The 16514-nt window shown below is 38.1% G+C and overlaps 1 protein-coding gene across 1 annotated transcript in view; it reads right to left on the reverse strand.

Annotated features, from left to right (window-relative positions):
* The window catches only part of DOCK3 (dedicator of cytokinesis 3), a 190760-nt gene that overhangs the window by 49507 nt on the left and 124739 nt on the right, over positions 1 to 16514 (reverse strand). Inside the window, exons 21-27 of the mRNA XM_029085987.1 lie at positions 14541 to 14624; positions 14083 to 14183; positions 12668 to 12749; positions 7079 to 7285; positions 3339 to 3531; positions 1376 to 1503; positions 243 to 389 (exon numbers count right to left, since the gene is read on the reverse strand). Coding sequence (XP_028941820.1) covers positions 243 to 389; positions 1376 to 1503; positions 3339 to 3531; positions 7079 to 7285; positions 12668 to 12749; positions 14083 to 14183; positions 14541 to 14624 — 942 coding nt within the window. The remainder of the gene's footprint in view (positions 1 to 242; positions 390 to 1375; positions 1504 to 3338; positions 3532 to 7078; positions 7286 to 12667; positions 12750 to 14082; positions 14184 to 14540; positions 14625 to 16514) is intronic.

Consider the following 16514-nt stretch of genomic DNA (forward strand, 5'->3'; position numbering starts at 1 on the left):
TCACAGCTGCAAAGACAAGCAAGAAAATAACCTGGAAATCCACAAAAGCTTCCTGAGCTCCACTGCTCCCTGCAGATCTCACTACTGCACAGAGGAAGGAATGGGTTTGTGGCTTATTAAGGCAAAGAGACAAAGCTGTGGGCATTCATGCAGCAGAGATGATAATGAGGTGCCAGTGGTGGTGAGGGACTGAACCAAAGGTTAGAGAAGCAGGAAATAGAAACTGATTGTTAGTTACTAACAGTGATTTCTGCTGTGCACTGCGGGCAACGCTGCCCTCTTACCGCCTCCTGAGACTGCGATTTACTCATGATTGTAAGCAGAGTTTGTAAAAGTACATCCAGGAGGCTTTCCACCATCATCTCAACCTCCTCCACGACATCTCCTTCCTACAGTGAGTGGTGAGCAAACAGACAGTTAGGAACTGGAGAGGACAGAATCAGCAAAGACAATTCTGCTGAGTCAGCCATACCACAAATACTTGTTTTGCTAGAGCGCTCTGTAATGGAGGTTCAGAGAAGTACAATCAAGTTAATCCTTGGTACCAGATACTGTTGGGATGTCAGTGTGTGTGTTACCTCCTCAGTCTCTGATGGGAACATTCAGGGTCACAGCCATAAATGTAAATCTATAATCAAAGGTCTGCATATGCTCTAGAACACAATGAGATCAAATTCTTTTCAGGAACCTTTGTTCTATGGTAGCATTATTTTAGCTTATTACCATGATACCTTTCATCTCATTCCTTTCAAACAAAACTGTGACTTCTAATTGGAAATACTCATTGGAGTGAATTATATTTAGCACAATGAGCTTCCTCTTTTAGAGTCAGGTGGAGAAACTTCACCACTGTCTGTTTGTGAGCATTGCTTTAAATGATCAAGTTACCATTTGAGATCAGAGGATTATGATCATCAAAGCTGGGTGTTTAAACTCAGCAGCAATTTCCAGAAGTAAGTGTGATTTCATTGATTGGATAATTTTAGAGTATTCTCTTAACATGAATCACAAAGTGCTAGTTACTGTCTCTTGTAGAACTGCAAGTCCTAGAGCTGTGTAGAGCTTTTGAACTCCATTGACATCTAAGTTCTGGGCTTGGATGAAGAAAATTAAACAGTGTCAAACCTGGTAAATGCGTATGCTTTTCCCCCCTCCTAACAGCAAGAACACTGTGTAATCAGAATGCTCTGAGTCACACACACAAAAGCAGACTCTCATTTCAGATGTTCTCCTGCTGACAAAAAGTTAGCAGAATTTTGTTTTTAAAAGGATCTTCAAAAAACCTGTATTAACCTATAAAGACACCTCGGTCTTTGCTACTAAATCAATCTAGTACTGCAATTAAAAAAAAAATAAAAATTGAGCAGCAGATTACCAAAGAGCTGGTCTTGATTATGGAGAAGATACTACTGAGGATCCCAGAGCAGATAAGTAGCTCCTTCTGCTGTCGTAGGTGAAGGTGAATGTGGTGAAGAACTACAGGCAGCAGGATGCGCCGGGACTCTGAAAGAAGGAAAATCAGATCACAGTTCTTCCAAAAGAGACTGAAATGTCAACCATCCCAATCAGTAGCTGAACTAGCCTACTGATATACAGCATGTTTGATTAAATGGTGCAACTTCTACTCCACAGGTTGTAGTACACCACACTTCCAAGAACTGCATTTAATGAATTAACAGTGCATCTAGTTTCAAAAGTTCATAAATGCAGTATACACGATGTTCTCAATAGTGATACAGCTTGGAAACCACAGTTGTGAACTGATACTTTCTAATGTTGATTTCCTTTGTGGAAATCCCTCCTCACTTCATGTTGCTTTCCAGCTCTACTCTCATGGCTGATAGAGCTTCTCCAATATATGCCTCTTGGAAACCGGCTAATTCTTTTTTAGCTGGTTTACAAACCTTAATCTTGTTAAAGAAGGGAGAGCAGGTAGCAGCTGCACAAAACAGTAGCAAAAACAGGAAAAAAAACCTGAGGTGAAATAAGTGGCAAGATGTCATCAAACAGACTGATAGGAGAGAGAAAAGGAAAACAAGTCATCACCGTATGGGAGGCAAGAAAAAGAGAACGTATCTTCCTTTAATTGCAAGACCTGAAGAATAGGTAGGGTGAGCAGCCAAAAGAACTATGGAAAGTAGATTCATCTTCCCAGGGGCAGGTAGGACATGGAAGAGATTGCTGACCTGGGAGTATCAGGTCATGCTTCCATGGGAAGGGATAGGATAGGGGTCTACCATTACGTTGGGTGGAAAATGTGGCATCTATACAGTTATAGCTTGCAACACTGAAGCTTTATTTCTGATTTTTGATGCTGTAGTGAGATGTCATGGTAACATAGAGCAGCTAAAAGCATCATTAGTTGCCACTATCATTGTAAAGGAGAAATGAAGGTTAATGGGAAGGACTAAAATCCTGGACTCTGCGGGTAAAGTTACACTTGGCTTTCTTGAGAAGACAAAAGAGGAGGTTTTTGCCCATGAACTGGCACCCACAAAGACAATATTTTTATCAATAGGTTCAAAAAACTATAATTAGATGAAATTTACTGCCTGTTTCACTGCCACTTTTGGACTGATCTGCTCATTCTCTAAACACTTGTATTTTTGAGATGAATTGCAAGTTTAAGAAAAAAAAAGTATGTTTATAAACAATTACAGTGGATGGTTTAAACATGATTCTGCGTTTCTATCAGTCTCACTTTGCACTGAGTAGAATAATTTGAGGGCACGAACTTGAGATCCTCATTACAGGGAAGATGAGCCCAGTGGTGCTCTTTATCTTCCACTTTTACCTTCATAATTTTTTCATTCAGATCTTTATGTATGAAACTCACAATCTTCAACCCTTCTTCATTCAATTAATTCTTAAAGAGTTATCACTATGTTGAGTTAAAGAAATATTCAAGTTATAATATAAAGATTAACCATACTTTAAAAGAATGTGGTGGGTTTCTTACATAACTTTTACATCCCTGTTTCTCGTTCCCTTCTTGCTGGAAAGGTTATCTTCCTATCCATGACAACAATAGAAGAGTAATACAAAGTATCAAGTGAGATTTAGCAATTTTAATAATTGACCTGATTTGTTAATGTGCATATTTCTATCAACCCTGAGTAACTACAATTTATCCACGATGGATTTATAAACATTTTCTACCATAGGGAAAATTACAAAGTACCCGCAGTGAATATATGTAACAATGAAGCTGCCAAGATAAATAATTACCAAGATTATTCACATTCAGCAATGAATTATTTGCAACAAACCAACTGCAAAATAAATGTAACGTGTTCCCACTCTTAGTTAGCAGCAAGACTTAGATATCACTGTCTTACCTGAGAAAGAGAACAGGCGGCTGTCAACAGTGCGTGCGATAGACTGTAGCTTAACAACATCCATGGACTGCCCGATGTGTACTGTACTGGGCATGCTGCCCAGCGTGCCCCTCACGAACTCTGCTACTTCCTGCACCGTGAACATCTGCAACAGCTCATCAAAGATAGCGGGGAAGGAGTTCAGCAAAGCAGCCTGAAAGAAGTAAAGGAAGAAACTGAAAATTATGAATTCTGTAACTGCAGCTAAATGCGGTGAAATAGAAACAACAGTAAAACTGAATTAAGGGTCTGCAGAAAGCTACTAAATAGTGCGCTATGGCTCGTGTGAACGTTTTGCAATACCTGAAGTTCATAGTGAACAAATCACATGTAGTATATAAAAATCCAGCACTGCTGCAGTACTAAGTCTTAGGGTAGGCTGAGCACATACATACTGTAGAGCTTCAAAAGGCTGTATTTTAAGACACAGCTTATAAAACAGGAAAAAAAAATGAAGGTACCAGAGAACAGAAAACAGTTCATTTTTGTTGATTTACTCGTTTCAATAAATGTAAAACTTGCTTCAGATTAGACAGTTCCATGCCAATTTTTTGTACTGAGCAACTACCAAAGATGGTTGAAACTCTTCAGAAAATTTTCTGAAGAACATGTTGACAGACCCTTAACCAGAGCAGCACTGTCATGTGACATTACAGTATTTCTGCAACAGGGGTGGGTGTGATTTCATGAGAGAGACATCACTTCATGCAAGTAAGTGTGCACGTGAGTCTTGCAGTAGTGGATATTTCCAGTAAGCTGGAGCTATCCTTGAAGATGTCTCTTAAAATGCAGAAACAGTATCAGCACATACACCAAGACAAAAAAAATCAAATCAAAAATCAAACTCTTCATCTCTTATTTCACAGTTTTTCAATTAATTTCTTCATAACAGTAGAAATTCCATGCATTGCCTTATCCTCAAGTTCCACAGACTTGGTGCCATACTTAACTGCCACACACCTCTAATGTTTTAAAATTCTTCTCTTTCTTTCTCTACATCCTACCCAAGGTCCATACCTGTGTCCCCACTATAACTACTTATATTCCTAGACGGTTGCTTTCCTGAACTGCTGCACAGTCTGGTGTGATTCAGCTGCCTTGCTCCCATCCACCCCAGCCACAGCCCCCACCATGCACAACTCCCTTCTTGCTGTTTCCACCTCCCTTGTCTGAAGCTCTCCACACGAACTACACCGATTTCCTGCAGAAGTTCAGATTTACCAAACTTCGTTGCCGATCCCTGCTCAGCTTTGTCCTTCCAGAGTCTCACCACCTACCAGTATTTTCTTCTCTTCTGCAAGTTCTCCTTTTGTTGTCCTCTCCCATGCTGGCTCTAACACTTGGCATGCCTCTCTTAATCCCATATAATATAGAGCTTCCTTCTTTGGAAGTCGTTCCTCAAAGTATCTTTTCCTTCAGACAACAGTGATATCTATTTAATAGTCTTTGAGCAAAGTCTAAATTATTTTTACAACTAACACTGTAGAGCCCATTAAATTATTCTGAACATAAATTTACCTCTTTCTTCTTTGCGCTCGTTATCTCTCTCAACATCTTGTTTTGTTACAATCAATTCAGATTACAGAAAACCCCACATAGCTTCCTGGGTGTTGTCACCTATTTGTTCCTACATACATGCAGTGTGCTAACCAAATAAACAAATATGAACCATTTAAATAGCTCATGGTACTCCTGGATAGCTCTAACAGCCACAAATCCAGTCATCATCTCTATCTCTGGAATAAGACAAGTGACATTACAGTATTGGCCCAAGAAATCCTTCCAGGAGTTTTTCTAAGCTTATTTCTAACTATTACAATAAAGCAGAAGGATTTCTGTGGTGATTTAGGATATCTAGTAGCAATCTAAGGATATGTGTAGGATCTCTTCAGGAAGCTTTGGAGCCGTCTTGAGAAAGAACTACATCATTTCATCAGTCCTTGAAGGGCCCTTTTTTGTACAACACCCTAAAAATATGCTGGAACATTACTCGCATGAAACTAATTGCCTGGAAGGAAGAACACAATCAGTTTTAATCTCACTGCTGGAAAGAACTGTATTAAGATCTCTCTAATATCCTGGATAAGAGGACAAATGTGAAGAAAATTATGTTTGCCAGGGCCTCAAGCATTGCTGTAGATATTTAACAGTTGTCCAGATTTCCAGATCTAGTAAATTATCTCCTTGGCTCTCCTGAACAATTTGACATATATAATCTTGTATACGCCCTTAGTACTGTCTTTTCAGCCTTTGGATGCCATAACCTGTTCCATCGATTACTGAAATATTCCACATTTCCTAATTTTAAAGTACCAGCCACTTAAACATTAAATGCCAGTTTATATGCAGGAAAAGTGTTTGGGATAGGGAGAAGGGATTAATTGGGAACATCCACGATGACATACTTGTGCAGTTCTGGGGATCATTACTTACAGAATTAAATGACGGTCTTGAAGTACCACCACATTTTTGTGGGGCACATGTCCCAGCTCCGCTCGCCTGCCCTCCAGGCTGAGAGGCCTATGGGGCAATTGGGATCAAGGGGCAACATAGTGGCAAGGGGGAAACAAAAAGTAAACTTTTCAAAGATTAAACAAGGACAAGCTTTACAAATTACAAACGTCCAAAGTAAGAAATACCACAGTGAGAGAAAGGAGGAAAAAAAAAAAGATACAAAAAGGGAAAATAACTCCATCCTCAAATCTAGTCTCCCTCTGTATTTGTGATCAACACAACTGAAAAACAAAGAACCCTAAACCGCCTGCATTCATATATGCCATTTCCACTCACTGTCACTTTGCCTGCAAAATTCTGTGCAGATTTCTCATGTTCCTGTCTCATCTTATTATACCCACTAATGGCTGATTAAATAAAAGATTAGAGCAGCTGTTCTCAAAATCTTTCAGAGCAGCTTCTTAAGAAAGCGACTGCATTGCTGGCAGCTTCCCTAACCAGTGGAGTCGCTCTGTTTTGTTGCCATGTTCACAACAACTGCTTCTTTGGCAACCTATAGCAGGTGTTCAAAACATCTGTAAATAGTAAATTAGTGATTACAAATCACCTTCATATTACCAAGAGTTCTAGGTGGTCCATTTAGACATTCTCTGAGCTGAGGAACACACAGTGCATTTGACATTATTATTTAAAACTTTAAAAACCAGAAGTATATAATTTAGTACAGTGGTCTTTAAAATATGAAACAGAACTCAGCAGCATCCTCACTCACTTTCAGTTATCTTAAGCCCACACAAAGTCTTTATGAAGTCATCTGGGCCATATTCAAAATAATGTATTAAATGTGAGTGTAGGTATCACTGTATGCTTGTGGTCAGGCTGCATATGATTCTGACTGTAATTTTCTCTACTGTGATGTTGCTATGACCCTAAATATTGACTTGAGTCACTACAATTAAGGATTTAAAATTTCTTGAGGCTGATTGTAAGACATATGAATGAGAGACTTGAAAATGCAGTTTACTTTTGTGAAGAGCAAAAATGGTATTCTCATGTGACAAGGCACTTTCCTCTTGAGAGTCCACAGTTCAGCTCAGCTGTATCTGTGAAGCGGCGCAAAGCTACTAATAACATTAACTGGCTATGATGTTGCCCAGTATCATCAGCTTGTTAGAGGGAGAAAACTCTACTAACCTGCATGTAATCGTCATGTGCCCATATACACTACCTGTGCAGAAAATAGCTGCCTTTTGGTTTGCCAGATAGTGTAGAAAATAGCAAACCTGTGTGAAGATGAGAGTCTCAGAGCTCCTGCTGTCCAAGCTGAGCACAAATCTGATGGACTGGAAAAGCTCCTGGATGCTGGAGCGGAACTGCTCCTCCTCCATTCCACAAGTAGCTCTGGAGTAAAGGATCCGAGATTGGACAATGAACTTGAAAAGATATTCCAAGGCCTTAAGGAGCAGGAGAGGAAGGAGATTAGGACAGAGAAAAAGAGAGAAAGAAAAATAAAGGAGCTTTAAAGAGAACCAGGAAAGATTCAAGGTGCATAACAATTAAATTCTTCAGCTTTAGAAAGGAGAAAGAAAAACAGGTTTTGTAAGTTATATAATTCAGTTAAGGAAGAGCTACTCATAGACAAGTACCCATTCTTAAACAACAATCTTTTTTACTAGTATGTCCCACCAACAAAAAAAAAGTATGCATTTAAGTCAAACAGACAAATTCAAGTTACGTAATTTGAGGAAAATCTTGGTGAAGATAAGAGACTTCTAGTTTTCTCATAGCATGGCACAATGACTCTAAGTGTCTGAAGAAGCTATTCTCCTGTTTTCACTCAAATTCTACCTTTAATTCCTTGAGTTAGCTAATCTAGATTAAGATAAGTGGACTGTCAGTGGAACAGAAGAAGGGTTACCTGGAAAAAGGAGAATCTACTTTTCAATATGAACACAACAGCAAGGTTCACCTTTTTTTTCTGGCAGCTACACACACATGTACAAACAGAAATAAACGCAGATGCAGAAACAGAAGACAGGAGCAGCATGTGAAGCCCTCTGGCAGCCCGTAACAGTAGCAAGCAGCAGTACTGTAGCGAGTATCTTTTTATTTCAGGATGTGATAAGTTAAAGTGTCTGTCTTTTATCATCACACATGAAACATAGAGAGCACCCAGCAGAGGGAGAATAACCTGCACAGAAGATGGCATTTAACACCGTTACACAATGTGTGATAGACGCTGCAGTCCTGAAGGACTGCCACACTGGATCTTTTGGGAGTAGAATGATAATCTGTTCTATGACATGTCTAGATTAAGTCTGAATTTGCAACCTAAACATCTTTAACTAAAATGTTGTAAGTGGCATTATTCAGAACTCTATTTGCCAGCAGTGTCAGTGAAGAAAAAGATATTGTTCTATGCAGCATTTAGCAAGCTTACTGATCTTTTAAAGGTTCTCAGACACTGATACAGCAATGTAATATTCCACACAGCAACAAGGCTTTTTTGATCATTTGGTGTACACAACTGTCAACACTGAAATGTAATAAATACCAGTGACATTTAGGCTTCACTTCTTCCCTTACTGCTTAACATGATACACCATTAAAGCAGGATTAAGAGAAGACAAGATGCATAGTTTGATGATATCCTCAAAATTCAGCACAGGAAACAAAGAAGCTGGAGCTTCAGCAATCATAGTCAATACAGAAACATTACTAATGTTCCACTGTATTCGCTGGAAAGTATTCTTGTCTTGCTTCATTGTTTGGAAACTGAAAGTTAATTCAAATACTAATTTTGCCCTCATCAGGTATTTTTGCATCCATAAGATGCCACTCATAGAACCACCACGCTGTATGCAGGAATATGCAATGTTATGTTGTAAGTTTAGAATGCTACAGCTTTAAGGCTAGAGAATGGAATGTGAAATTCCTCATAAAGCCATCACAGATTTCAAAATGCTACTGATACTTTTTTTTTTTCCAGAATGATGGCAATTTTGGTAATTTGGCAGTATATTATTTCTACTTCTGTACTAAACCATCTCCCAGTGAAGCTTCCTTACACCACAGAACTTAATTAGGAAATAACACTTTATATTTCTAGATAGTTTCTAGAAAAAGGTCAACTGGTTCACAACAGTCAGCTCTTAAAGGTCAGCATCTCTGCTGCTAACACCAAGTACAGCAAGCCAAGTGCTTGTACAAGCTGTTTTATAGGCTTGGTATAGACAACCATAATTCTAACCTGAAAGCTCGTAACTTTAATGTGAAGATTATGTTTTGCTATGAATCAGAGGATTTATGTATGCAATTCTATAATTCTCTGTTGAAGGCAGACTCTCAAGAGACACTCCACATCCTGAGCACCGACAACCTAAACTGCTGCCTAGAATGAACCCACAAAGGCAGTTAACAGAGGAGTTCAGTTGTTTGCAGACACATGGCTGAGGTGGTAAAAACACAAACCAAGTCTTGTTAGCACAAATCAGCACTTGGACTAACTCTGCTTCTCATAAAATCACACATGTGATGCATATATGTGCCTGAAGACATAAAACTGCACTGAAATAAAATCCAGGCCCTCTATTATGCTTGGCATGATATAGAGAATTGGTATCAAATGAAAGGAAGTTTCTTAAAAACGTAGTCTGTATGCACGTTCACATAATAGGTGAGCACACACCACTCACGTGTGACCAGTAACCTAAAGACCCATGGTACATCACATGCAAAATTTAAATGGACAAAAATCATCATAACCTTATTTCCCCTCAACCAAATAATCCTTAAATTCTACCAGTGGTGCTCCAGGAGAGATGAGAAAAGGAGTAGGAAATGTGCACACAGATAATGCATCTCAGAGAACTTCCACTTACTAATGAGTAAGCTTCCTTTCTTCTCTAAATGACTGTCCATATGCATGTTTACTCTGTGAATACAGGAACAGCACACCTCAGCTTGCACAGATTACCTAATGGGTAGTTGCAATGTCCCAGGAGAATTAAAACCAGAAGACCACTATGACAAAAGCAGCATCAGTTAGAAGCTTCTACGATAACACAGGCAAAAAAGTGGATAAATTTCTGTGGTTATTCTGTAGGTCTAATGGATAAAGACACTCTTCAGAGACACCAACGTCACTTGAGCCTTTGGAAATTATGCTCAGACAACATTTGATGGTTCTACTGTAGCACATTCATAAATCCAGTGGACAGTCTTCGGGACAGTACAGCTGTGCATCTGGACTCATCTGCTGTAGAGCTGAAGAGTCTGTTCCATTCAGGCAAAAGGCAAACCATACCTGATGTTCAGAGTACAAACAGGTGAATCAACCTTGTATAGAGCTGCTTTAAGAAAAAACACAGATTAATTTCCTAACTCAAGAAACCCAAAGATTACTTTAAGGAAGGAATCTGGAGTATATAGAATGGGTAACCTTACCATGAGCACAGTGTATGTAAAGAGGATTAGCTCTGAAGGTCTGAATCTCTTTCACTGTCCTAGCCAAAGTGAATACAAGCCATTCTCAGTAGCCTCTGAGTATCCACTTCACCATTCAAGAGCAGCTAAAAAACTTCTTCCTGCTACTGTCAATGTGGTTTTCCCAGAGAACAGCATACTTGCTTCAAGTACAAGAAGCACCTACTATGCAGTTTTAAGAAAAGTGCAAAGGTTCAAGTGAAGGTACCAACAAGACCAATTTGAGTCTTGTTGAGAGCAGATAAAAGACCTAGAGAGAAGTTCAAGGCATCAGCAATAAAAGAAGGAGCAAGCCCCACAAACAAGCTGACCAGGGTAGAACAATTGTAGTTACATCAGCAATGTTCCGGTATTTGTAGAAAAAGTGAGACTGTAGAAAATGTAAAACACCAAATAAGGCAATTATTTCTGAATGAGGACAGGGTTTCGGTACCAACTTGCTCCAGATGCCCAAAATAAAATCTGGAAACAAAGAAGGAAATCAATCACTTTCCTGTAATGGAAGATGATAATGATGGGCCTCCAAGATACACCTGCAAAGGCAACTGTCGGAATAAGATGTGACAGCAGTGTCAGTGGTAGAGGATGTACTGTTAATTCTGCAGAAACTCTGGTGGCAATTTTAATTCCTGTGCTTGGAAAGGCTTGGGCTGTCAGGTCTTCGAGTTGAAAACACTCATGGAGGGAAGAGCTGCTTTCTAGGCAAGGACTTGAGACTTCCAAGGTAAGCAAAGAGCTGTCTTAGAATCCCTGAAAGAATGTTCCTTATTCACAAACAGGATGTTGGATATTGGAGCTTCTGAAAGACATTCCAGCATTCATATTTTTAGTATTTCTGAAGAGGACTACTGTGAGGTTCAAAAAATGCAGATCACATAGGGACAATACCATACATCTCTACCTGCTGCCTTGCATACAGCACTAATGAGTGGTTTGAGTGGCAAGAAAACTTTCTAGAAGTCATTCCAGATATAGATCTTCCTCTCACCTATTGTAATAGGTTTCTTTGTAATTAAAAAAAAAAAAAAAAAAAAGGAAGGATAAGGATGGAAATAAAAAGAATGAGAAAGTCGGTAATTTATTTAAAAGACATATTTGCCCCATTTTTACCATTCCCTATGAATCTGTGGTTGAAAAGTATTACAATGAAGTATGTAAATATCTACAAAAGATGAAGTAAACACTGGTATAATGTCCTTGTAAGTATCAGGATATGACCTTAACAGGAGATCTTGAAAGCTAGTTGATGGCAGTGATGCTAAACCATTCAGATGGAACAGGGATTCTCAAAAAATAAAAATCACTTCCTCAAAAATACTGACTAAATTAGACCAAAGGAGGCAAAACAAAGAACAAAAATATCACAAGGAGAATGAGAAAAGCCATAAGAAAGCCTGAAACATACGCCAAGACACAAGCATAAATACAAGGAACAAGCTCAGACTTTCCCAAATGGTTGCCAGAAATTAAAGGAGTAGTATATGTATGTGTGTGTGCCTCACCTGTGAGATGCTTCACCTATTTGTACTGACATGAAAAAGTTAGGAAAAGGAAGTGCTCATCTCTGCCACTGCTACTAGTTCTAAAAGTGCCCAGAATCAAATGTTTGGATATAAACCTACTCAGAGTAAGAAGATACAGAAGGACATTGCCTCAAAGAAAAATATCTTCCTGCAAATGTTGGAATCTTGTATTTATGTACTTGACACACTGTCTTTCTGATTTACAATTACACACAGTAAAACTAATACTTTATTTATTCTCTGATTTCTATGTAATAGCACCAAAAATACTCCCTTTGCTTCACACACCATTAGAAAGCTGTGCCTTCCTGTGATACTCTCACCGCGGAAATGTGATTCAGGTCCTGAGCAATGACAGTTGTTAAGAGTGTCCATCCAGTTAAGGGCTCATTTATCTGCTTCTTAAAATACTCCAAGAGCATCACCATACAATGAAGCTGTGTCACAGCCAGAAATAAAAAGGATATCTTTGATCCACAGCACCTGTACCTAATACATTTAAAATAACTGCTTCTTGAAGTGCAAAGTATAGACCACATATATAAATGGCCAGTGTGTATATACTCCATGTATGTCCCACTTAAGTTCTCCATAGGGCTTCAAAAGGACTTAAGGAGACATAATTCTTCTTTTTTTTTTTTTTTTTGCACAAGAGTGAATCTCCCCCTAAAATGAAAATTTTTGCAAAATATTTAAAAAAAACCCCAAAACGTTCTGATTAAACAAATAAGTCAGTGCCAGACTACCCTTGATTTTATTTACAGCTTCCCTGGCCCTTTTGTAGTCACAGATGGAACAGACACACAAATACTGCTGTTGAATACATACTCTCATTGCTTCCTGGATGTGGTCCTGGCGTACAAGCTCAGCTGAACGGTCCATGTACCACTTCAAACATCGGATCAGCTCTCTGAATATAACAAACAGGGAAAAGAAGAGGAACCTTCAGCACTATTTTAAAATTAGTCAGGCAACAAACATATTGGTTTTAGGGAAAAATCTATAAAATAGTCTCATTTCACTCCATTTCAGTGGTCAGCTATCGCTGTCCTAGCTATTGAATTTACATTATATATATATTTATTTAAGTGTCAAAACCAGAAAATAATTGTTTCTCTGTAACTGACTTAGACCATGAGGAACACTAAGTGAACATCAAAAAGATGTTATTAAAGAGATAGCTTTGATAAAGGCACACAATATAGTTCTAAGACCAAAACATCCTTTTTTTTTTTTTTGTTTAAAGAAATTCCAGACCTGTCAGAAGTCTGTAGAAACCAAGATCACAAAGAAAATACATGCATCTGTTTTCTTGAGTACGCAATACCATTTGGACTAACTTAAAGAGCAGTGTTAAGAACATGTTTTATTTCAGACATCAGACTACCAAAAATCATTTGTTTTGTCTGAAAGAGGTGATAATTAACACAAAGCAGAATAACTTTTTACCCTCTGAACATGACTATGCCTCCTAGTGTTATACAATACATGCAGTTTTTTACCTGCCATTGACAGAGTATTTTTAATATAAGTATTTTTTAATCAGACTAAAATATGAATGGCTTAAAACAATCCAAACCAATTATAAGCTGATTTTAATACTCTACTATGGTCAAAGATAGAATCTGCTCAAATATATGAAAGAAATAGACTAAAAGAAAGAAAAACCAACACCCTTAATGGCAACTGTTACTGCTTTCAGAAATCTGCCTTATTCTCTGATGCAAAACTCAAAAGAGTACTGGAAAATAAGGCAGAATCTTCAAAGTGACAGTGAAAATTAAATTTCTGAGCTACTGAAAGGGTACAATCACTCTAATCAAATAGAACATCATCTTATGTGAACACCTGTCTACTTTGGAAGAGGAAATTACAATTAGTTCTCAAAGCTTTCTCACAAGTCTTATATACCAACATCCTTAGAGAAGAAATGTATGTGCTCTGCGTAGCTCATTAGTACAGACTGGTAATGAGTTGTTACTGAGTGACAGTGTCTCTTCAGTTAAAATAGAAAGTTAGATTTGCCAGTTCAGAAAAGCAAGATGAATTCCAAAGTCTGCTCATTCTTAGCCACTTTCAGGTGACATTCAGCAGCTTCTCTCTGTAACTGTGCTAGAAAACTTTCATCTGAGTAGTTCTACTTTTGAAAAGCGTTGCTAATACGAAGGTTCTGATTCTGATGGCGACATCATTCAAAAACTTGCTAATAGCATCTCTTGAAGTCATGGATAAACAAAACCTACTTGTAAGCGAGAGCTCCTGCAAAGTGCTTCTGAATGTAAGTGTCCATCACAGGTCGAAAATGAAAATACTTGCTGTCACGCAGCAGATTTATGATGAATACCTGTGGGAGATGAAAAAGGGAACCCTTACTAAAGGGAACTGCACGTCATTGCTAGGTTTCTATACCGAAGTTACACAAGCTAAGGACCAATGGAATACATGAGTTTCTTTAAACAGTCAGTAGCAGTTGTGTTGTTAGATGTTACTGGTTGCTTCTCCCAGCTTATAGCAAATATTGCTGTCCTCCAATCTGTTGGGGCTATCCTGCCCTCCTCACCCAAGATTATTACAGAAACATACAGCTGGATTCAGCTGAATATTTCATCATTCATGGAAGTAAAATACTAGGAACGTGATAACACGAAAATTAAAACCCACCGACCATGAGATAAAGAGAAGTAACAATGCAGCAGCTTACCAAAGACTGGAAGACCAGCAGGCCGTACTTCTCCGTGTTGTCATCCAAAACTACAAACAGCGTGTCGAGAATGTCTTGTAGGAACTACAATGACATGAATAAACAAAGAATTTCAACTTCAGTTGTATTCAAAAGAAGGTTATTTCCCCTCTGCTTTAATTACTTCATATATCTTGATATCTTTGTGAAACACTTGCCAAGGGCAAACAACTTCAGGTTATATCATGTGACAGGTTTCCATTTGTTTTTACTAAGAAGAATTTTCTTTTTACAAGGAATATTTCTGAACAAAAATGACAGGAAAACAAAAAATAAGAAATATGTACCACATGCCTGATTTGTAAATTTTAATTATAAAATATTTAAAATTTTTAAATATAACCGAGTGTTCCTTTCACTGGAAGCTGACTAAAAGTGCTGCCTAACAACAGTGGCAAAACAGCTTATTTTAATTCTCATCTCATCAGAGTTTATCAGATACTGTTTGTGATCAAATTTAAGACTTGGAAGTCTATTAACTGGTGCTCCAAATTATGTTTAATATTGAAAACTCCTGTTATATGACAGAAAGTGAAGCTTTTATACTAAGCATTAATTGGGTCAAGTTACATATTGGCCAATTGTTTCTTTCATCCGTAATAGTGCAGCTTGCTGAATGCTGACAATTCAGTGATTTTCTTTTCCCTGAAAGCAGAGTCCTCAGGAAGGATGACTGTGAAGAAGAATGCTGAAGATCAAGTCAACTGCACATTCTCTCACGATTTTTTAATCTATTCTAATTAAGTTTCTGATGTGGAAAACAAGAAATAAAATATAACAATCTATGAAGTATCTGAAAGGATAAAATTTCTTTTGTTCTCAATTATTGCTTTCTTTCTTCATATTCCAGTGCCAAATGGCAGCTAATTTAGGGAAGGAATCAACTACTTCTCCCCCTGGAATAATTTAATGCATATTTTTGTATGTTTCTCTCTATAAAAAACAGATACTTGTACTGCCCTGCAAACAAAGTGTACAAAACATGACATTCTTGAAGAATTCCAATATAAATGGGGTATTGTACGCTTCTGTTCCTGTTACGAAGTTATCATGAAGAGTAACATTCGAGATATGGCAACATTCAAATAAGTTACAGTGCGGTGGCATTAATCATAAACTACTAATTAAGTGATGGGATTTCTCTTTGGTTTCTTCTTTTTGTCTGTTTGCCATTACAAATTATCTCCTTTTACTTCTAGATTTATAGAAATAAATTCTAGGGAGAGTTCTCAGCACACCTGAAGTTATCAGAGGGATACCTGGAATACACTTTTTTTACTGAGACCACAAGTATTCAAATGCATTTTGAATTTCCTTTGACCTGAGAAAGTTCAGGTCAGACAAAGGACTGGCATGCAGAGCAACAGTGATTACAAAACATGATGAAGTTCTCAGACAGGAGATGGATTTCTGATAGGTTAGACACGCTAGAGAGCAATTGGTGCTCTAGGCAACAGCTCCACAGCGCTGGGAGAGGAAAACGCTTTGCAGGATGGTTCCTTGGCCATTGAGCAAAACTTAACCTTCGAGGTTTCACATTTTTTCCTCCACTACACAGACACTTGGAACATATGAGCAAAATAGAAATATAGATCAACTCTACTAGCTGTTTGAAAAGGCCAAGTTTTCTGAGTCAGCTCTGTTTTCTTCACTCTAGAAATGACCAACCACTCTTACGCAATTTCAGAGAACGTCCTTTAGAAAATATGACTGGAACAGATAAGTCTGCACATAACCAGTGGCTATGCAACACATCAGCAAGCAGGGTGGCTCAACAGGAGTGGAACAATTGGTGCTGAGGATCTGATACTCACGACACATGTGGGAGAGGGAATTTTTACTAAAGATTAGCTGTATTTTGATCCCAAGGATTAACTATCTTCCTGTTCTGTTTCACGTCAAAATAAAATCCCAATTCATACACTCTGAGAATTC

This window comes from Antrostomus carolinensis, unplaced genomic scaffold (genome assembly GCF_000700745.2).
Source record: "Antrostomus carolinensis isolate BGI_N321 unplaced genomic scaffold, ASM70074v2 scaffold9257, whole genome shotgun sequence".
Lineage (NCBI taxonomy): Eukaryota > Metazoa > Chordata > Aves > Caprimulgiformes > Caprimulgidae > Antrostomus > Antrostomus carolinensis.